The sequence below is a fragment of the Leuresthes tenuis genome, unplaced genomic scaffold, assembly GCF_036924035.1.
Source record: "Leuresthes tenuis unplaced genomic scaffold, fLeuTen1.0.hap1 SCAF_4, whole genome shotgun sequence".
In the NCBI taxonomy this organism is placed as follows: Eukaryota; Metazoa; Chordata; class Actinopteri; order Atheriniformes; family Atherinopsidae; genus Leuresthes; species Leuresthes tenuis.
The window spans coordinates 24,932,795-24,955,912 of NW_027325358.1; the positions used below are offsets into that span (position 1 = coordinate 24,932,795).

Sequence of the window (23,118 nt, forward strand, 5' to 3'; positions counted from 1 at the left end):
CTGTTGATCTGCTGTATCTCCAAGAAGATGTGCCAGACTTGTTGGATAGCTTGGTCATTACTTTTAAAAAGATTTAAATGGTAAAATGCTTTTACTTGTTTTCACTGTCTTGTGGTTTGTATTTTAGGATTAGCACCTGCAAAACTGTGAGTCACATCTTGTTATTGGGAGGATACACTGCCCAGTTACTAAACATGCAATGGCAGGACATTGTTTGGCTAAGAACATAGTGACAAAGTAATCAAGTGTCTAATCCAAAAGTGAGTTGGTGTAAAATTAATTGAATATAGCATTTACTCTAACCCCTATGAAATGTCTTGAAAATTGGAGTATTTTTAGATGGCAAAAATTCACTCATCTGTGACCCTGTTTGAAGTAGCTCTCATCTTAGGTCCCCCGCCAGAATTCCTTTAAATATCCAGCATGTGACCTTAGAAGCAGCAGTATCTCAGTCCAAAACAAAGTGAGCCAAAACCAAAAGTGAAATCTAATATGAAGCCCTTAAAAGCAGTTTGTCTTTTGATCTTAGGTAAAACAGTGTAAAGCGTAGTAAAACAGACAAAGAGGAAATATGTGGTACTTGCTGCTGTTAACAATAGTTTTCCTCTACAACACATAGATGGAAAAAGTGCTCCAAAACCTGCCTGAAATGATTCTCCGGATTAGTTTTTTGTTAATCTAATAAATTCTTTGAAAACAAAACCTGTGGATTGGAAGCTTGGAACAAAATGCACTAAACAGTACTGAGGATAATATGGAATTATTGTATTTACCCCTTTAAGAACAACACTGCTTACAGCTCGAATTTAGAATCTAATTTTATTACATTTATTCATCCACCAGGAGCTGTATATTGGCCGCCTTCACCCCCCCCCCCCCCCCCCCCCTCCCTTCCCCGTCGGCCTGCTTTTCTAAAAACATATTGACCTGGATCGGCTCTGAAAGTGAGAAATGAGGCAGCCGCCCGCTTCTAAGTAAATTGGCTCTCATGGCATTCGAGGGGAGTCATCAAGTGGGCCCACAGAGACAGCCAGCACTACAGAAAATAGCGCCCATCAGTTGCTCATCAAATTTAAAAAGGACTAAAGGGAAGAGTTAATATAACGCTGTTGAGGGCTTTTGGTGGGGGTTTTCGTCACTGACCTTCTCAGTGAGGCTTTCAGTGGAAAATAATGTGTGTGCTTTTCTCTGTGTGATGAGGAAAAGTGGTGTTTGGTCTTGAAAGAGAGAGAAGCACATCTAGCAAAATATGCCACCAAAAACGAATTAATATCTCACTGCTCCTGAAATCAGTGCTATTTTCATACACAGATGGCCATTTTGGCTAGAAGAACAGGCTTTCCTTCACCTACCCCAGCTTCATGTCCTGCTGCAAATTACAGGGTCTTCTGTCAGGCACAGCCTTTGCCATTTACAGAGTTGCTGCATGCATATGGGCTGTTTTAACCCTCATGTTTTTACCATAATAATTAATTAGTTTTGTTTATGTTTCATCTTCACATTCAACCCACATTCATTTCTCAAGTGTAAGTGTTTGATTGTAAAAACTTTGTGTACATGAATCATCACACTGCTCCCTTCACAGACCAACACCGAAGTAACAACTTTTGTTTTGCTCAGACTTGTTAAATAAAGGACATCGACTGTGTTATTCTCTGTCCACTTGCTCCCACTTTGTTAAAATTTTAACCTCTAAACTGTGCCAACACCACTCAGCTCCACATCACTGCACCCCAACACTACTCCCACGCAATGTAACACCCACCTGTTGTCTCGTGAAGCTATAGAGGACTCTTAAAAATAAACTGTGTGGTGAGAGTGAGCAGATTTTATGTGCGGGTGAAAGAACAAAAAGAAGGAGAAATAAGGTTTCCATGGAAACTAAAGAGTTGTGTCTAATTGGTAAAAGCACCTCAAAGAGGTCTGATATAAGAAACGAGAAATCCAGCCTCAAACAGCCCAAAGGAAATTCTTACATTGCACTGAAGTGCACGGTCAACAATGTTTTCTATGTTTTTATTCTTTTGTACTTATTTACACAGACTGACTGTGTTCAGTCTGCCCAATGTGACAAGCAGAAAATGGTTTGGACTTTTAAGGTGCTAATTCCCTGCAAGGTCTATTTCTGGCTCGATTAATTATGAGAAACTAAAGCAGCAGAGATTATTCTTAAACACAGGTAGCACCCCAGATTGATTTAGCATCCCACACAGACACGCACACACACACCAAAGCCAGGCTGCCAGAAGAAAAAGCCCTCTTTTCATGAGAAAGGTAAAAGCGGTCAGGTTACAGCAGGAAAATGTATTTACATCATGTCATCTCAGACAAACCCAGCTGCTCCCACAGCAAAACACTGCCTTTTGAATACATTCATGTGAAAAAGTTTTGCATAACAAGGCATCAAGAAAAATGATGTTATATTAGCAAGGTCTTAAAATCAGTTAAATTTAACTTTAGATTTTCATTTTAAACAGCCACAATCCTGCAGATTTAGTTAATATATCTGAAAAATTACCAACAATACATGACATATTACAACGTATCACTATTTATCAACATAAACTATGACAAAAAAACAAAACAGAAGCAGTGTGCAAAAAATCACAACCTTACCAGTTCCTTTGGAATTAGGAGCATAAGTAGCAATAAGATGCTGTTAATCAAATTTATTGTACTACCTCTATATAAACAGAAGTTTTGGCAGTTTTAACTGGTCCGCAGCATTCAGGTGTGTATCAACACAATGAGGAAAGATATCAGCATTTATCTTATCAGCAATTATCTTAGAAAAGTAATCGGTGCAGCTCATCAAAGAGTCCGTCAATCTACAGTAAGAGATTATTCAAGTGCAAAAGGATAACATTCATAACAGTTGCTAACAATGCTCAGAGAAACTGCAATAAAAACACGAACAGCAACAACAAAAAACAGATCTTGCCAATACAATGATCCAGAGCACAGCAGCACATTTATAACAGAATGACTGACAAAGAAAAGAATCAAGGTGCTGAAATGGTCCAGTCAAAGTCCAGATCTCAACCTGATTAAAGTGATGTGATGTTGCTTTATTATCTTTCTTTCTGTTAACTTTTGCTATCACTCACTGTTTCACTAGGTTTAGCTGCCAAAACTTTTTGATTAGGGTTGGGAAGACATAATCTGGCATGAGGCAAAATCCAGCATAGTCTTCACAAAACGTCACAATATGAGCAAACTAAAGAGACACGAGGATTTTTTGTTTTTGCTGTTTTGACTGAGCTGCGCATTCATTCATTATTTTTTAATCTGATAATTATTTTCTTAATGAACCCTTCCTCCCACATATATCTGTATAACAGAGAGTGCAACTCCAGGTGATGCCCTTAAATTGTTATCTTAAAAGTAAAAAAAACAAGACTATAGACCAACTGTAAATATTCTTAAATCTGAAATCTAACAGCTTTTATGCTGTTTCAAAATTAGTGAAACACATAAGTTTTAGTACTTATCTTATGACTTATGACTTTTTGTCTCAGCTCTGCATTTTTCTGTAAACTTGGAGATCGACAGCATACGTTTAATTCCTCATTCCTTATCGGAGTCATTTGAGGAATTAAGGTTCCAGGAATTACAAAATGATGTAAAATCACTGTTACGTAACCTGAGTTTCACCAGTAACAGCACACGAATGTTACTTAAATATGGCTTAATCGCCTCGTGTGGCATAGCATTCCATGTAAATGTTGCCCGAGAAGAGGAGAATGATCCAAGAGACATCAGAGAAGACACACGTTCTGACATTTTTTTAAATGTTTCACAGACTAATGACTAACCTCTCAGTTTAATGTTAAACTCTTTTGAGTTAGTTTTGTGAGGTTGTTGGTTGGGTGCTGTTGCTCAAAGCAAAGAATAGTATGCAGTTGGATGCAGAGAATTTGTTGCAATTACTCTCTTCTGCCTCCCTGATTATCCTCAGGAGTCTGGCTATTATCTTATCATGGTTGATAGTGCAAATAATTGGAGTAACCCAAAAAATATAGAATTACATCACTTCCCCAACTTAAAGCAACACTAGAGAAGTTTGTGAACCTTAACACTTCTGAGTCGTCTTGAAGCACATTGACTTTTATTAGGCACATTCCTGGGCCTGCAGCTGCCCCAGACTACCCATGGGCTGAGATTCCACAATTCATAATGATTTTCTAGCCCCGCACCATGCTGATTGACTTTACGATCACTTGACATTTTTGTAAGCTTTGCATGGTTTATGACGGGGTTACATCCCAGAATTGTAAGGGGAGCCAAGGAGCACAAAACTAGCCAAACTCTCAAGTGCTACTTTAAGCCAGATAAGTTTTGAATTGAAACTATGAAAGAATACACACACTGTGAGGAGTGTTGCAACTGTAAGTATGTTGAGAATTGATAAGAGGTGGAGCAGGCAAGTCATTTTCGAACAAACGTTATATGATTTAAAACCAGACAGATCCCATGGGGAGTTTTTCCTGTAAATTGCTGACAGATGACCATGCTGCCATCTGCGTATTTGCTAATTGCAAACCAGCATAGAGTCTTTGAATCCACAAGTGACAATCTAACTCAGTGATAGATATGATTGTCCACATGTCCAAAACACGATGGAGTCACAATAAAGATCCAGTAACTATGAGAAAGTAAGGCATACTTTTTGTTGGCTTTGACCAAGTGTTTGTTAACATCTAACCCTAAAAGTCCTTGGACAATATTGGGTCAAATGGGGATGAAATTTGGTCTGCTGTGTAACACCACCTTACACCTCCCCTGACTTCTATTTAAGTGTTTTTGATCATGTTATAGTTGTACAATGAGATATTTGTGACAGTTTTATGTGATGCAAAATGTAGATAAATAGTGACGTTGGAACCCAGATAGTGCAGTAACTTTAACATTCATTCTTTTGATGATGATGATGATTGATGATGATGATGATGATGATGATGATGATGATGATGATGATGATGATGATGATGATGATGATGATGATGATGATTAACACTTTTGGTTGAACAGTCTCAACATCTCAACATTCATGGTCCACAGAGGTCAATCTTAATCAGCTAAACTACAACAACATAAAGGGATGGCATTACACTCTATCCTGCAAGTAGCGTTGCCCTACAGTTTCAGATAATCCCAACTTTCTGAGTTGTATTTAGACTCTTTCATTTATGACTAGACTACAGACGACAGCTCCACAGGACTGAGAATGAGCTGCCAACTGTCTTCAAGACAGGAAAAAAAATCAATCTCGTCTTTTCTTTTGTTCAATTGTCCCTTCAGTTGTCTATCTATCTATCTATCTATCTATCTATCTATCTATCTATCTATCTATCTATCTATCTATCTATCTATCTATCTATCTATCTATCTATCTATCTATCTATCTATCTATCTATCTATCTATCTATCTATCTATCTATCTATCTATCTATCTATCTATCTATCTATCTATCTATCTATCTATCTATCTATCTATCTATCTATCTATCTATCTATCTATCTATCAGAGAACGGGGCTGTAACCTGTATTTGGATGTAACTGCGTTCAGGGGCATCCGATATTGTTTTACTGCTATGTCTCTTGTGGAAAGAGATTTCTCCAGATTCTCGGAATCTTTTTATGATACTGTGCACTGTAGATGACGTAATAGTCTGTAATAGCCCACTGTGGAACATTATTCTGACATTGCGCCACAGTTTGTTGATTGGATTTGGAACCTCTTCCCATGTTAAGCTCAGATAGACTCTGCCTCTTCAAGGTGCTGTTTATCATACCCAATCATGTTACTGACCTGCTGCAAATGAACTCAATTAGTTGCAACATGTTCCTCCAGCATTCTTTTTTTTTAGTGGTACTTCCAACCCTTTGTTGCCCCTGTCCTAAACTTTTATTAGGATGTTGTTCCCATCAAATTCTTGATGAGCCAGTATTTTCTTTATTAAACTGTAAATGTAATGTAAATGTAAATGTATTTGATAGTTTTCTATGGTCTATTATAAAACAATATTGTTTTATGAGATTTGCAAATCAATGCATTCTGTTTTTTTATGATTAATTATTTATATATATATATATATATATATATATATATATATATATATATATATATATATATACTTATATACATTATTATATATATATATACAGCGCTCCAAGCTGGTGCTTCATATTTGTCTATCTACCTGTCTCTCTCAACACTACCAATATTCAGACACTTGTTCAAACTCTCTACAGGAAAATTGAATTATTGCAAAAGTCTTTGCTAGTGTTTCTGTGTTTCTTTTTCTTTAGTTGAAACAGCTGCCTTGGTTGATATGTCTTAAATATACACTCAACATCTCCACTCTGGGGAAAACAATAGCACTTATAAATAGGCACATAATCAGAGCTCTTTCTCTCCCTCCCTCTCTCCCACTCTCTCTCTCTCTCTCTCTCTCTCTCTCTCTCTCTCTCTCTCTCTCTCTCTCTCTCTCTCTCTCTCTCTCTCTCTCTCTCTCCCACACACACACTAACACACGCCAGAAGGGATCGGGTGAGATACACAATCACCAGGGAGGGAGAAAAGAAGCGACTTGATTCAGTGACTATGGAGCAACAGGACAAGACTCAGAGTGGAGACATGTACACGTTTGAGCATACAAAATCAGGGAGCAGCTTTATGAAAAAGCTGCTTGTCTTTTAAGGTGAAACACGGACGAAAAGCAGGAGCGAAGCAGCTGCAGTAAACCAACTTGAGCATCTTTTAATGAGGATGAAACCACTGTTAGTCTTCAAAAGATCAAGTCTGCAGTTACACTAAGGTGAGTGTTTACAGTTTTTATTTCTTTTATTATCATGACTATTATTATGACAATTACAGTCGTAATCCACATGGAAAAGATTTCCGCCGCAAAGGGCTATGTTACTTTTAGAAAATTAAGAATTGCACTTTTTTTTTTACTTCAAATTGTTTACTTTCTTGAGTCAAATCAAGACTTGTGATGTTCTAAAACTGTATCTTATGAAGCTGCCATCTCGCTAAGTCCAGCAATAGACATCCTTTTCTGACTAACTAATTACCTATCTACTCAGAAAACCTAATCAATGTTTAAACAAAATGTTGATGCAGCAGAGCAAGTTAAGTGTCTAACGTGGGGGTGAAAAAAGATTAAAGATAGAATTTAAAAAGACAACATCATTTTCAACGTCAGGGTAGAATCAAGCTCTCTTTCCCCCTCCTCCTCCCTGCTGTCAATTATTTCTTCTGGGTTTAGATTGATTTTCAGCACTGGACAGCTCCTGTGGCCTCAAAAAGATAGGCAGGTCACAGCTGCAGTTTAGTTTGTTAACAGCCCCATCATAACTTCTGGTTGCTCTGTGTGACCCGTGTATCGTATTTAGGACGTCCTCCTACAGGGGTACTTGGTCAAAGACATAGACTTTACCCTTTACTTTATTGTTTTGTTGAAGGTTTGCTCCTACAAAAGTAATAATTCACCCATTTCGAATTTCAGACTACTGATAATGAGTCGGATAATTAGTATGCGTCAGAACATCTGCTGCTGACTTCGTGTAAAGTTGAAAGTTATTCTTTTTCCAGTGGTGCAAACATTAAAGTTCTACTAGAGACTGGAAAAAAGCACTTTTAAAAAGAAAGTATATACCAGTAAATCAATATTTCATTAAATGCTGCAATGTTTGATTTAAGAGATCATTTCAAAACTGATTTAACTTTTTAACAGTACTGCATTGTATTGTATGAACTGACCATAATATCTATGTGCAATTTCTTAATTTGAATAGTACATTTTTAAGTAAATATTTAATGGTAAACACTTCAAAGTATAACTTTGCTTGGCTTCGTCACAAGATCACGAACAGACCACTGTTCTTCTGCAACTGTTTGTTTATCAAATATTTCTAGTATTTTATGTGTGCGTGTGTTTGTGTAAATGAGTGTGTAGGACGACTGAAGTTCTTGTAGTGAAAATTAACAGAGTCCTGCTGGTTGCTCAGGGCCCTATTTCTGCTTTTCTCTAGGACTAGGACACAGCGTGACGCCAGTACTGCTGTCTTTAGGGACATGTAGGCCCCTCTCATTGAAGCACATCTTGTACAAACTCTACATCTTTCACATTTATTAACACGTTCCTTTGCCTTTTGGAAAAAGCATTTAACCTGGGAAAATGGAAAACAAAGAGCAGGGGTTATGATTTCTTCACGCTTTTGGTGTGTATAGATCTTCTAGCAACATCCTCTAACGTCATAATCTTTTCATCTTAATCTGCATTTTTCTTGCTATGTCTTGCGTAAAAGATTGCACACCTGTAAACCCTTTCTTTCTTTCTTTGTTTCTTTCTTTGTTTCTTTCTTTGTCTCTTTCTTTGTTTGTTTCTTTCTTTCTTTCTTTCTTTCTTTCTTTCTTTCTTTCTTTCTTTCTTTCTTTCTTTCTTTCTTTCTCCTCTGCACCCCAACTCATCCGCAGCCCCCCTCCTCATACCATCAGTCATCAGATTACACAAAAGGGCTTAAGCCAGGTCATACAGCTGCCATCCACCTTTCATATCATTGTTTGGATCTGGAGATTAGGGGACATGGTAATCTGGTACCAAACAGGGGCCTCCTCCATCCTTTCCTTTACATGGGATTATCCTCTAAAATATGGCTGTTTGCCTCCTCTGACGTAATTGAATAAGAACCACGTCGGACACAAGCGTCATTCCCAATGTCTTTTACAAACTATGAACATGATTTTGTGAAGCATTACCGTTGCACTGTCGGTTATCACTGCATTTCATTGAGAGTTGGAGCACAGATGATTCTCTTCCCAGTAGTTTTATCTCAGATGTTTTACACGATAAACCACTATCGCTCATACACAGTGAATGCAACAAATCAGCTCCATTGAGATGAAAGACGTTCCCATGGAGACAACTAATACAGTAACTAAATTCATAATTAATTACTGCATCTCTCTCCCAGGACTTGTGTCATTTTGGGGGAAAAAAAGGCTGCGTACACACCGACAGCAGTTTACTGCCTTACAGACGGTATGGGCATTCAGAGGGTTTATCGTATTTGTTTTGGGTTTTTTTCTTTTTTGGGGCAGATTTAGGCATAATAAGTTTACATTTAATGACAATATTTGAACAAAAACAAATTAACAAAACTTTAATGAGCCAGTATGATAATGTAGTAGATCAAACAGCAACACATGATCCAGGAAAATAACTCACAATCAGTTCAGTAGTCACGTAACACATGCTTTTAATGTTTTTCTCCTTTAATAATATATAAGACAGATAAGTTTTTTTAACTTTCAAAATCACAGGATTTGTTTTGATTAAATAATTCTAATGCAAAGTCAATTTTAATGGACCACTAAGATGTCTTTGAAGACTTTTTATTTGGGCCCAGAGGTATGATAGTGGGCTATGAGTATTGCAAGGGCTTTGTGCAACTACTAGTGTAAGGGCGAAGAAGGAACTTTACTGTTTGATAGTTTGTGTTTTATATGTTATTCTGTTAAATGTTGGCATAGCAAATACACTTTACCATCATAGTTTATTATACAGTGAAACAATCAAATAAAATAAAAAAGGTTTTTGATGAGGTTGATGGCCTGACAGCAGCACTGATAAACTGTGGAGGACAACCTGAAGGCAGGCCAGACAAGCAGAGGCAGTTGTCCAGCAGAACTGCTCAGAATCCAGACAGTTGGGCTGGACTGAAGACTGGTGGCAAAGGCAGAAGCCTTCCGAGGAGGGCAAGTTGGACGCTGAGGTTCAGGCTGGGATGTAGAATAGATAGAATGCTGGTAACCAGAGCAAGCAGTACCTCCCAGGTTACAGCAGATCCTGTAAAACAGATAGATGATCTTCATGGGTCAACTGCAAGGCTGACTCGGAATTGTGCTGGATGTTGACCAGTGGAGCAAACTCCAAATCCAACTCCAGGGTCCTCAGAGAATCAGATACTGCAAATCATCAAAGGTGAAGACAGGCAGGAGGATGGTCAATTCAGCAATAGGAGCAAGTAGGAGGTCAGAAGACTTGGTTGGCCGGTGTTTCTCTGCCTCCGAGGCTTTAACACAGCAGAGTAGCAGGTCAAAGGCTATCAAAGTCCAAGTGTTTGCCAATAAGAAGGGGAATAGTGGATTGGTGACGCAGAAGATGGAGCAATCTGGTGGACTATTTGCAGTCTGAGAAACCGGTATGGGAGTCCCCATACTCCCAAACTCCTCTTGACTTCACCAATCCCAGTTTGCAATTAATTCACGTCTGTACCATTCGAAAGTCAAGGTTTATCTATAATTTTGCTTTCAGTCAAAGTTTATCATATCGTTACTTTTTTTGTTACTCTTTCAAACTCCTCAGAGGTGCCTACAAGAAAAACAAAGAAAGAAAAAAAATCTGCGTTTCAAAGGAAGTCCTAAACACATGACCAATCCAAATCATAAAGATGAGGCCATGGCAACAAACTAACTTAAACAATATGCACAAGTCATGAAGAGACAGTCTGCAATATATGAAATATATGACAAAGGAGGAGATTATTAATAAAGCAAAAAAGTATGCAATATTAAACTTTACATAACCGGCAAGGAAAGTAAATTAGATATCAGAATTAGAATGAATGAGAGGTTAAAAAAGGTTTAATATCCCATAGCAGTGACACAGATTTATGTTTTGTTGTACATTGTAGGTAATATTTTTCTTTTGTTTTTGAACAGCTATCTTCTTTTCACTTTAGTTGTTTGATGAATGGTGATTTTTTTTTCTCTCATCATCATTTGAATCAGGTAACATAACTGGGAACAAGTAAAGAAAAGGAGAAAACATTCAAGATAAAAACAGAGGCGTTAACACATTTTGGAGTTAACACATTTTTCTCCATTTTTTTTCTTTTTCAAATCTCTCTGAGGCAAACCTGAGTCACGAAACGACTGACGTCTTGGGATGTCATGATAGAGGACGCTCTCCTCCAGCTGTGGGGTTTTATTGAGCTGATGTAATCATCTGCCACTTTGGGATTATCTACTTTAAGATCATCCTTCATCCAGCCAATCAGCCGCCAGTTCCAAACATCTGTCCTTACATGAGTAGAAGCATCACACACAAGGGTTTGCACACAACCCTCATTATGTGACACCCATCAAATACTGTGTGCGTGATTGTGCGTCTAAATGTTTAGCTTTTACATCTGTAGCTGACATTACAACAATATAGACCGTCTATCGCTACTTTCCATAAATATATGCATGTCAGTTATTTGACATAAGCAAAAGCGATTTACGCACAAGAAAATATAAACCACTGTTGACCTTTAGCATTGCATATAATTGGCCTTCTATTGGTTATGCAAGCAAGTGTTTTTTGGTCCTCCTAGCCCCTGGCTTGCTGACATAACCTTGTCACTGGGCCAAAAAGCAGATCAATTGTTCCTCTGACTGTGGACTACAACTGATTCATCTCTTTTTTAAACCTTTGTCCCTTCCCCTGCCTGTCTGGTTTTCCACCCGTGGTTGGTCTGAAGGTGCCTCAGGCTAATCACTGGGCAAGGACCTGATCGATAGGCTTTCATTACACAAAACTGTCTGGTCTGCTCATACATTAGGCAGAGCCGCCAACTCTCACACATTGACTGCGACACTCACGCAACTGACACTTTTCACACGCTCTCACGTCATGTGTCCATTTTCACACTCGGTTAAAAACAAATTAATAACTGATAACGTCACCTCACAAAATGAGGACACTGAAACCGTACAGACAGAAAATACAGAGCATCCCAACAGCAGCTGTAATGTACAGCCATGAGTTATTCATTTGTAACCTGTATACAGGCCAGGTGGTATCCCAGATACTCTACCGTCACTCTGTCCAGCTGCACACTTCTTTGGGCTGGCAGTGAGCCCAGTCTGCATCTGCAACAAAGCAGTGCAACCACCCACATCTTCATCATCAAGAGAGGCAGCGGCACATACAAGAGCATGCAGTTGAAGTTCCCGGGCTTGGAGAAAGATATCCCATGACAATTGCCAAAGTTAGTGGAATTTTGCTCTCAGGTTCAGAACATGTTGGGCTTGGAGTTTGTTTGTTTTTTTTAGCAAAACCAAGGCCTCATTCAGTTTCCTCCCAAACTGTTGAAGAAAATCCTTTGGAGCCCTGAATAACTTCCTCCAAAACAAAAAATAGAGGGTCCAATCATATATCAAAAACACTTTTCCTCCTTGTAAATAAACCTATGGATAGCATACTTCAGAGTATCATTCAGATCTTCAACTAGCGATCAGTTTGTGTATGAGACCGCTTCGATATATTATGTTGCGTAATCTACAGATCTAATTAAAATGATATCCCTATGTGCTCTGGTGAAATGGCCCGATGAGGTACAACACACTGCGCACAGACAGAGCCTTCATTAATAATAGTGTGTGTGAATTTGCCTTGATATGGCTGGTTGGTCAGTTGAGCGTTTTTCATAGGTAGCGGGTTTTCAGGTAGCTTTTTGGCACCAGAACTGGCTGATCTCTTTTGCAAAGTGACTGATACAACTCAGATGGAATACTATTTGAAAAATAGGGGTATTCCTATGTTGTCTATGTCACTTGATCAAGTGGAAAACCTTCCGTGGAATGTAAAGTGTTATAGAAACTGGTGGAGCAGACCGATTGGCTGCAGTTATACTGGGCTGTGGATTGGTTCCATGCGACATACCTCTTTCTTGTATAATTTCTGCATTAAAGACAGCATCCCAGTAGATCAGCATTAACAGAACAAGGTAATGAATCAAGCCTGTGAATATGTTTGGACAGTCATCAAAAAAATGCCATTGAGAGCCACGTGCACACCCTCTTTTGATGACATTTCAGTCACATAAGAATCTAAAGGTGTGGTTGGTGGGCCCCAGCATGTTGCTGCACCTCCAGGAGTTTCAGGTCAACACCGGGTTGTCTGTGCTAGTCATCCATGACAGTGATGATGATGTGGCCCCTTAATGGGTCAGCAGCTCCTTCAGCACTCTTATTTGTCTCTCTGCCTGACCTTGATTATCTCCAAGTACAATTAACTTCTGCCAGAGTACTCACGATGCATGGCATCTGACCCAGTGCAGCTTCTAGTTGCGACTCCTGCTGTTGACATCCCGTGTCAAGAGTGTCACAATACTCCTGCTACATGGGTTCTTTAAACCAACAGTGATTTTAAACACACTGAATGTGTGACCTACCGATGCTTAGCTGAAGAGACACCTTGCATTAATACAGACACTCAGACCAATACAGCCCAGTTGACCTGCATAGCTGTAAAGGACCTCAGAAAATTGATGTATATAAAGCCATTAGAAAGACCCAGTAGCTGAACATATCAGTTATACATCGCACTGTTCCCTAAACCACTCTGATCCACCTCTCCACCTTCAGATGAACATAAACAACACTGTGATATCACGCTAAGATTAAGAGGACAATCTGTGTTTTTTGCAGTAAAAGGTTTTTGGGTTTGTAGACCTTACCTTTGCAAAACCATACATGTAAATGATAAATACACATTTGTCTGTGTAGTGGAGTGATGTTCTTGCACAGTATACTATGCATCATTAAGCGTAATATGTATCTTTATAAGTGTCAGCCCCCACATTTAGCTCAACTGGTTAAGCAGGCGCCGCATGTACAGAGGCTGCAGCTCCTCAACGCGGCTGCCCTGGGTTTGAATTCTGGCTCGGGGCTGTTTGCTGCACGTCATCCCTCTCTCTCTGACCTCATTTCCTGTCAAGCAACTTTCCAATAAAGGTCACTCGTGCTGAAAAGAAATCCACTGATGTGTTCAAAGTTTGTTTATTGTGTACAATATTACTGTATATTCAGTGGTATATTGAGATTATAGATCTTTTATAGAAAGAAGGGAAGAGCTAAAGGTAATCTATGGAAGTATTTTACTGTAGATTAGACCAACTGGACAGCAATGAAACACACGCTGGAAGTAAAGTTTACTGAGTACAACCAAGAACAAAGAAAAGCACAGACCATGACAGTGGTCACTTAACCACAGTCCACACAGTCATTTTCTGTAAAACAAAACTGCCACGATTCAATACATGTTTAAATTCTTTCCTTTTTCCACCATCTATATGGAATTTTATTTTCTCCAATTCTTACCAGAAAAACTATTTACATTCCCATCAACCACAGCTGCATTTACTGCCCTGTGCTTTTAGCAGAATCTCAAATGTTAGCACAAAGTAAGGGGATTATGGCAAACACCTCCTGCCATGGTTAATTAATCATTGTCATAACTGGCATTTTAGCAGCTGATGTTAGCATTAATTTTGTTGTAACGTTGCCACTACCACAACTTCAGACTCCAATTGTATGCATTCAAGTTTCTCTTTTGCAGTAGATTCACGATTCTATTTACTGAACTGAAATATACTCTTTGTCCACAGAAAATGTGTCATGAGACAGCAGTGCTGATCACAAATGCAAGACAGACCTGAGCACATACTGCTTCCCTGTCCAGCAACAGTACGTTAATGGTTGGAACTGCCCGCCCCAACCTACATTACTGCCCTCGCAGACACAGCCTGATGATCACCGGTGCCATGGGAGCGGTGCGAGTCAACAGGTAAAGAGGATGGAGGACAAAACAATGTCACACAGCCACAACTTGTACAGTAGCTCATTTATTTTCCTTTTCACTTAAGAAACAATGTACATTACTGTTAGCTAAATATACGACAAATTTAAGATGTCAGATCAAAACACTGTACAGTCTACTTAAGTGACATTCTTATAGAAGGGTATAAAAGTATGTTAAGACTTTATCAGTATTTAAGAAATGTTTTTGGCTATATTTCAAAATAATGTCTGGGTTTGCAAGGTGGTGAAAAATCTTTTTGACTATATCACCCTTTGACTCTCAAAATGGACCTCTGACTCTCTGTAAAAGCGCTGCTACTCATTAACATTTAGCTACAGCAATTGATGAAGGCAAAGACCTTTATCAACACTATGCAGATCACTTGCTAACTGTGGTTACAAAAAGTGTTTTTTTCTGAAATAACAGCAAGTCTAACTGCAAAACTGATACTTTATCAATACTGCAGTTTTCTGATAAGTTAATAGAATCTGCTGACATGGGCGGTCATTGAAGATAAATCTACCCCCTCACACTGGTGGTCCTATTGTTGTTAGCAACAGTAACTAAGCACTTCAGGTCTGACACATGCAGGAACGTGTGCAAGGGACACAATTAGAAAATGCTTACAGAGTGTATGTTAAACAGTCTCTTTTGCCCCCTCTGAAGCTGCAGTTGCTTGCATAAGTCGTTAGCTCAAAGTTTATGGCAATAGTTTTTTGTTTAGTTTTAATAAATAACCAACATCATTTTCTGGGGTTAAAGATAATCATTTTCTAAAGCCAAATATAAAATCATATATACGTTCTCTTACGGGATAAATAAGGCATTCGTTTATTTAATTCTAATTTCAAATTCAGAGGCTGCAGATTCAGTGTCTGTGTGCTATCAGTGTTTAGGCTTAATGTTTGCAGCCTCACGTTTGTCCGTTTTTTAAATGGATTTGGGGAAGTTCATGCAGTCCTGTTAACTCAGCGATCACTTATAAACCAGGCCACTCTCATTCCAGAAATAGACAGATTTGGAAATTGTAAAATGATAAAAAAAAATCAAATAAGTCATCGGGAATTAAAAGCATAAGTAGCTTGATTGCTTTACTAACTGCCATTGATAATATCTGTGAGTGACTTTTTTTTCAAGTGGTGTAAAGAAACTATAGAGAGGCCTGAAACTCCCCCAATCCATAATAAATACAAAAATGTATACATGGCTCAGTAAATGAATTAGTATGCCAACAATGCTACTAAACCAAAAAAATAACTTCATGCACAAAATGTGGAATAAATTGATGTTTCTGCTTCAATTTGAGACTACATTCAGATGTGTTAATGTGCCTGTTTATGTACCATTTAATTTTCAATTTAATTTCTTGATTTGATCATTTGTTAATTGTTCAGTTACACATTCGTTCTTTTTATTTCTCTTTTTTCTTTACATTTTATTTTCTATACATTTATTTATTTCACAGAATTTAGTTTATATTTATGTAATTATTATTGTACAGTGTATTTATGTCAATCAAATAATTCTACATCTTTATTTAGATATGCACTTATCTCTTTATTATTTCCCCTTATTTTCTCCCCAACCCCATCTTTCTTTTCACATTTCTCAGTCTCTGTTTTTATACCTATATGTATTTCTGTTTCGTTGTGCGAATAAGGGGGGCTGTCTTTCACTGTGTTATGGGCTCTGCTTCTCACCTATTAGATGATCATAAGGATGCAAAGACCCTATTTTCACAAAGTGGCACCAAAAACCATAAATGGAAAAATTGGTACTTTCTGTCAGGACACTACAATACAAATAACTTGTTTAACTTCTGAAACTTGTGAAAGACAGAGTGTGTTCCCTCACTTCCATAACGAGGCTGAAAAGCAAACAGGAATGTAAAAGTGGAGATGGGGAAATATACGAAGGAAATATGGGCTTCGGGAAATTAAAAAAATAAAACATGTTATGTGGCTTCATTAGAAATATATCAGTAAATGACAGCATAAGTGAGAACGTTTAGGGGAATAAATAGAGTGAAAATGCTGAGAAAAATTAATGTACAAAAAAATTCAGAGATGAAAATATGCATGAATAAATGAATGAATGACAAATAATTGAAGCTAACACAAAGTTAAATTATTACTAATGGAAATTAAAGCAGAATTTTACATTAATTTTTTTTGGCTTTAGTTTAGTAGCATTTATAGGCATATCAATTATCTATTGAGTAATCTATATATTTTTTTGTATCTATTTTCAATAATGGCAGTTTCAGTCCTCCATAAAATACTATTTATAAGTTTATTGTACAAGTATAAGTAAGGAAATGCTTATCTAAGTTATTAATGATATTTCTGTTAAATAAACTTCTCCATTCTTCCAGATACAGCATCGTTTCCACTGATGAAGATGCCCTGAAGATCTCCAGCTTGGGCCTCCACAATGGCCACAGTCCTCTAACTCAGCAGACACTGTCAGGGGCCTGCATGCGAGGTGAGGAAGGAGGCGGAGGAGGAGAGTGTCCGGGAAGTGATGTAGGACAAGGGACTTTGTCTTTGAGGATGACGAACGAGCCAGTTATCCACAACAGCTGCCGTGCTTCACCTTCATGTCGCCTGGACCTGGATCTGGGGACCGGCCGCCTGCGCAGTCGTTTTGTGAAGAAGAACGGTCAGTGCAACGTTGTTTTCAATAACATGGAGGATAAGCCACGGCGATACCTGGCGGATATTTTCACCACCTGCGTGGACATACGCTGGCGCTACTTGCTGCTCATCTTCACCACCACCTTCCTTCTTTCTTGGCTGCTGTTCGGTCTGATCTTCTGGGGAGTGGCGCTCGCTCATGGAGACTTTAACCTGCACATCCCCGTGAAGGATGGGGAAACTCAGAGTAGCACAGAGGAAGGAAAAGAGGAGTGGCGGCCATGTATTCTCCACATCCAGGGTTTCATTGGGGCCTTCCTCTTTTCCATAGAGACCCAGACCACCATTGGATATGGTTTCCGGTGTGTCACTGAGGAGTGTCCGATTGCTGTTGTGACTGTGGTGGTGCAGTCAATTGTGGGCTGCATTATTGACTCTTTCATGATCGGCACTATCATGGCAAAGATGGTGCGCCCCAAAAAGAGGGCACAGACCTTGCTGTTCTCGCATCATGCTGTCATCGCTCTGCGAGATGGAAAGCTGTGCCTCATGTGGCGACTGGGGAACATGCGCAAGAGCCACATTGTTGAGGCCCATGTGCGTGCTCAGCTCATTAAGCCACACATGACAGCTGAGGGTGAATACCTCCCTTTGGAGCAAACAGACATTGATGTCGGCTATGATGATGGGTTGGATCGACTGTTTCTGGTATCACCGTTGGTGGTCGTCCATGAAATCAACAAAACCAGTCCTCTGTATAACCTGAGTCACAGTGACCTGCAAAAGGAGGACTTTGAGATCGTGGTCATCCTGGAGGGTATGGTGGAGGCCACAGCTATGACCACGCAGGCACGTAGCTCATACTTGGCCAGGGAGATTCTTTGGGGTCACCGCTTTGAGCCTGTGGTGTTTGAGAAGGGTGACCGCTACCGTGTGGACTATTCCCGCTTCCATAAGACCTATGAAGTGCCATCTACACCTCACTGCAGTGCCAGGGAACTGAGCCAGATGAAGGGTCGTCAACATTCCTCGTCCTCGAGTTCGAGTTACTCCAGGTCTCCATCACTGTTTGTCCAAAGAGCGGCCCGACACCTCCAGGGCTCTCACTCTCCCAGTGCTTTCTGCTACGAGAACGAGGTTGCTCTGTGCTGCGGAGACGATGCAGACGAGGAGAATGTGAAAGAAGAGATGGAGAGCCTGAACATAAGAAGTGACAGGGAGGTAAAGATGAGAGACGACATTCATTTGGATTTCAAGGGGTCATTTGTGAAGGAGCAGACGGTTGAGATGTTGTGTGCTCTGGACACAGAAAAGCAGATCAGCCTTGACAGACTACAGCCCACCCTACCTTTATACATTAGCAGAGAGTCAGGAGTTTGATCATTGGGTTGCCCTTCCATTTGTTTCCTCTCTTTGAGTGTATCTAACCAAAGTATTGAACTTGTGTGAACATAAAACATGGAGGACACAGTTTAAGCTGAATATGTTGGGTAAAAGAAATATATTTTCTTTTTTTGTCAGCTCTCACAAAATTGTCATTACTTGCTTTGGTTTAAACCGTAACATCAGCATGTGTAAAGCCTCACAGCTCTTCTACTTTTAAACATCGCAACCAAGTAATACTCTTTATTCAAAAGGCATCTTGAAAACTTATTGCTTCCTTGTTTGATTCAGTATGACCTGTGTGTGCTCTACAATTAACTCAAGCTTTTCATTTTTGATCTCTTTTCTGTTTTTGTAAATATATGCTTTCGTTTTAACTCTAAAATGGTTTAACATCATATACAGAAATCTTAGGAAAGTACATTTATTATGAAGAAGGCATAACACTTTTTCTCATGTGTAAACATTTTTTTCTCTGTATTTTGAACTTCTGTCTTCCTGCCTGAGTTCTGTATCTTTTAATATTTGATAAGCTGTTTTGGTTTTTCAAGAATGCATAACAGCATGTTCCTAAATGGTAACCAAGCTCAAGTAAGATACATAGTCCAGAACCATGGAAAAAAATCCAAGTCAAACCTGTGCAGACGAAGAACAAGCACTTTAGTCTTACTTTTATCAATAGATACGAACACTTCTGCAACTGTCTGTTGTTTTGTATGTACAAAACACTTATTAAACAACAGTTATACTGTTGACACTTGAGTTGTCTCTGCTATGTCTTTTTGCCTCAAACTAGCTGTCCATCCTTGCTAATGTGCACCTTTCTCTCATTATGACATCATTAGTTGTACTTTGCTTACTACCAATGTAAAAGAAATGCTTGTGTTAAACAAAAATGTTTAACCAAGAGGTTAAACATGGAAAAATGACAACTGATAAACATCAGCATGGCAGTAATGTCACTTAAAATGACCACGTTTATGTCAACATTGATCTGAAAGTGTGACATAACCTTGACCTAATTTTTGAAGCTGTAGCAGCTCCACTGTTTTCTTTTTTTCCCCCACACTGCTCAGGATGTTTAACTTGTTCCTTTGTTTGAAAAAAAAAAGTTTATCTTTTTGTAGGTATAGGCCAGTTTGCATCAGTATGCAGTTCTGCTTATGCAGATGAGGGCAGCTGTCTCTCAGAGTGTGTCATAGACTGTTGGCCACATACACCGAAAGTTGGGAGGGCTAACATCGCCAACAGCTTGTTTGAGCTGCCGGCCTAAAAGCAGTCATCTGTGTAGCTTAGCTTTTTCTTCCAGCCCTATTTAGAACAGTTATACTTAAAGCAAATCAGTTTGTCAATGAGATAACACAAATTGTCACAAACCATTGAATAAACAACACATCTCTAGCCTAGCAGTCCAACTGAGAAGTACCATTTTACCACTTTTGGTTTTTGATGCCACTTTGTGAAATAAGAAGTCTGGTTGAATTGTCTTTTAGGAAGCTCAGGCAGATTCCTAAACAAAAGATATAAAAAAGTCATCCAGTCAGCCTTAAGGGGTCATTCCTTAACCCCATTAACTGCACCAATGAGGTCAAGAAAAGAGCTTGGTAAAGACAATTAGGATTTGTTTTTGGTTTTTTTTACTATTTGACCGGACCCAGAATCTCTGAACTAATGACCAGTTAATAGGTGAGAAGCTCAGCCCATGACACAGAGAAAGACCACGACCCACCCACCACATTTGCATAATGAAGCAGAATTACAGGGATGAATGTAAAAACAGACACAGAGATGTGAAAAGTGACTAAGTAAATACATTTGTTTGCTGACAAATGCAAAGTTAAAATTATAGATAAATCAATTCATGTATAAATAAAAAAATGTACTGTAATTTAATTCAAAGATACACTGTAAAGTGATATAAATAAGTTTAGGGAAATGAATATGGGGAAAATGCTATGACAATAATAATGGACAAAAGATAGGCGATAAAAGAAAGTCTTTTTTTTATGGGAGGGAATAGTTCAGGTAGTTTACATGGCGACCATACACAGCCGAGTGACTGCTTGCACCAACCAGAAGGGAAGAGGGAGGTCATGTGACACGACTTAAAGGATCCCTGTGCTTCCTGGTATTGATGAGTCATGACAAACAGCTCATGACGCAGGAACAGTATGACAGAAGATGTTAGCGGTTTTAAAACTGTGACTTTTGAAAATCCCGGTAAAGCCTAGTTTGGAATAGGAAAGCGTCTACTTCTTAGACAAAAATGCTCTTTCAAGACAAAAAAATGCTCCATATCAAGTGCTTTCTTTTTTTCTTCTTCAGACAGCTGACCATGGCCAAGTGAAGTAGCAGCTCCTGTTAACTGTGATAGTTTCTGTGCTCCGTGAACTGTACAATGTGACGGTTAAGACCTGGGTTAATTCTATGTCCCAAATTTAGTCTGCAGTCTTGCTGTCATGGGCATTCAGAAGTAGGTCTTCAAACTGGTTCACTCAGTGGTCAGTAAAACACGAATTCACAGATATGCATAAAAAGATGGATGTAGTGATTTGAAGCTTTGAGTTAGGTATTTTGCATTCCCATGTTGGGTTTATGAAGCCAGAAGTGACGAGAAAAGGATGGATCCCTTGGATCAATCCCCTGTTGATCGAAGTGGCCCCGCCCACAGCAAAGTTCATACAGTTCATTCCATTTATGGAAAGGCACTTGAGAGTACTGCATTTTTTAGTCCTGAAGGCTGCCACTTGTGTGAACATGTCCTCTAAATGGAGATCCTGCATGCCGCAAATTACGCTAAACACCAGGCTGCGCCCTTCATATGCATTCACATTGAGAAAATAGAGAATAGTGTCACCTTAAAGTTTAAAGGCCTTTTCATAGCTAACATACTGTAATAGTTTGTTTTATCAAGCGACAGCAGAAGCCCACTGTAGATACTGTATTTTACCTTGTAAATTTTGACAGGTTGTTGCCTCAGCCTCAAAAATAGAAAGTTGCACACCGACTTAAAATTCAAATAAGAACAGAGGATCGTAATGCTTAGGCCACATAAAAATTTTGCATTTATGAAAAAAAGAACAACACCACAACACATGTAACATCAGCCTTTAATAAAAGTTAGTTAGCTTGCTACTATTTGCATTGTTATCGGCACTCATGACACGTCCTCTTTGTGCTCTCTGAAAATTGGTTTGCGACTCCTCCACTTTAGTTATGTTGACATCACTGCGACCCTTGAAGGTGAGAAGTGCACAGCTTGGGTCCAGGTCTGTTTTGTTGTGGTTTGCTGGCAAATAGCGCCCTTTTTCCAGGCTGTGTGCAGCCACCTGAAAACTTTTTTTCTTGAAGAATAATGGGGTGCACTGTTACTTTTTTGAGTATTTCATGAGGGATATTTCTCGCTTTCTGCCTCTGAGGTCTTTTCTCTGGCCTGTTTCACATGGACATACTTTGACTATGTTTGAGAACTTAACAACAGACTTTAGTTAAACATCTAGAACCTTAAAAAAAATCCAAATAAAAACAGAATGCGATCATCTGCAAATCTCATACCTGTCATTACAATGTGCATACCAAAGATGTCAGCCATACCACTTTTATCTAATACATTTGATTAAATAACCATACTTTAAAAAACATTTTGTTGTACTGGATTATGCATTTGGTCAAAGCCACCGTTTGATTGGAAAATTCTCCGAATCAGCTTAAGCTGTTGCATATAGCGTGAATACACAGCTTCCCCAATACAAGTCCTTCTAAGAGCAGGGGTGTTTCTATCATATCAAACTCAGAGGGGATTTTAATTTAAAGTTATGCAGGACGTGTGTAGCTTCAGCTTGTTAAGCTAAAAGTTTGTTAGCCTGTTCACTCCTTTGTTCATTCACTTTTCTCACACACAGTGCAGTCTCTCTCAGGAATCCACCACAAATGCCATCATTTTTCAACATACTTGAGGTAAATTCTGGAGGTGGACAAAATCTACACGTGTCCTGACTATCAGCTTCCCACAGGAATGAATAGACTTCTGTTTGGCAGCGTTTCTGGGCGATGTCCATGTTTGGCTTCTTCTTTGCGTGAGATGCCATTAAACTGCTTTTGTGGATGACACGATGAACTGTGTTCACAGACACTGCTTTTGAGAAGTGTTCCTGAGACATTGCAGTTCTTTCCATGCTAGATTCATGCCTGTTTTTAAGGTTGTGCTGCAGAGCAATATTCAGAGAGTCAATCCAGACTCTCTGAATATTGTGAACTGTAGATTATAGAATTCAAAGTATTCATGGTATGTTACAGCCTCTTTTTTTGAGATTCATTACTGCCCTGAAATATCAAAATATCTTACTTTCAGCTTTTGTGCGTAAAAAGCAAGCCACTGCATCCTATTTTTATTTATAGTTTACACAGCATCCCAACTGTTTGAAATCGGGGGTTGCAAATTTCTCTATTGAAGAAAGCT

The 23,118-nt window shown here is 38.9% G+C and overlaps 1 protein-coding gene across 1 annotated transcript; it reads left to right on the forward strand.

The window, feature by feature from the left end:
* The first annotated feature begins 6,568 nt into the window (after nt 1-6,568).
* Nucleotides 6,569-19,351, forward strand: LOC140305097 (ATP-sensitive inward rectifier potassium channel 12-like). Its single transcript, XM_072383862.1, has 3 exons — nt 6,569-6,822; nt 14,447-14,625; nt 17,015-19,351. The coding sequence occupies exons 2-3, from the start codon at nt 14,534-14,536 to the stop codon at nt 18,654-18,656; spliced, it is 1,734 nt and encodes a 577-aa protein (XP_072239963.1). The 5' UTR covers nt 6,569-6,822; nt 14,447-14,533; the 3' UTR covers nt 18,657-19,351.
* The last annotated feature ends 3,767 nt before the right edge of the window (nt 19,352-23,118 follow it).

Coding starts and splice junctions, on each gene's coding strand:
- LOC140305097 (XM_072383862.1), top strand. CDS start 14,534: ATGGTTGGAACTGCCCGCCCCAACCTACATTACTGCCCTCGCAGACAC. Junction 14,626..17,014: donor GGAGCGGTGCGAGTCAACAG/GTAAAGAGGATG, acceptor CCATTCTTCCAG/ATACAGCATCGTTTCCACTG.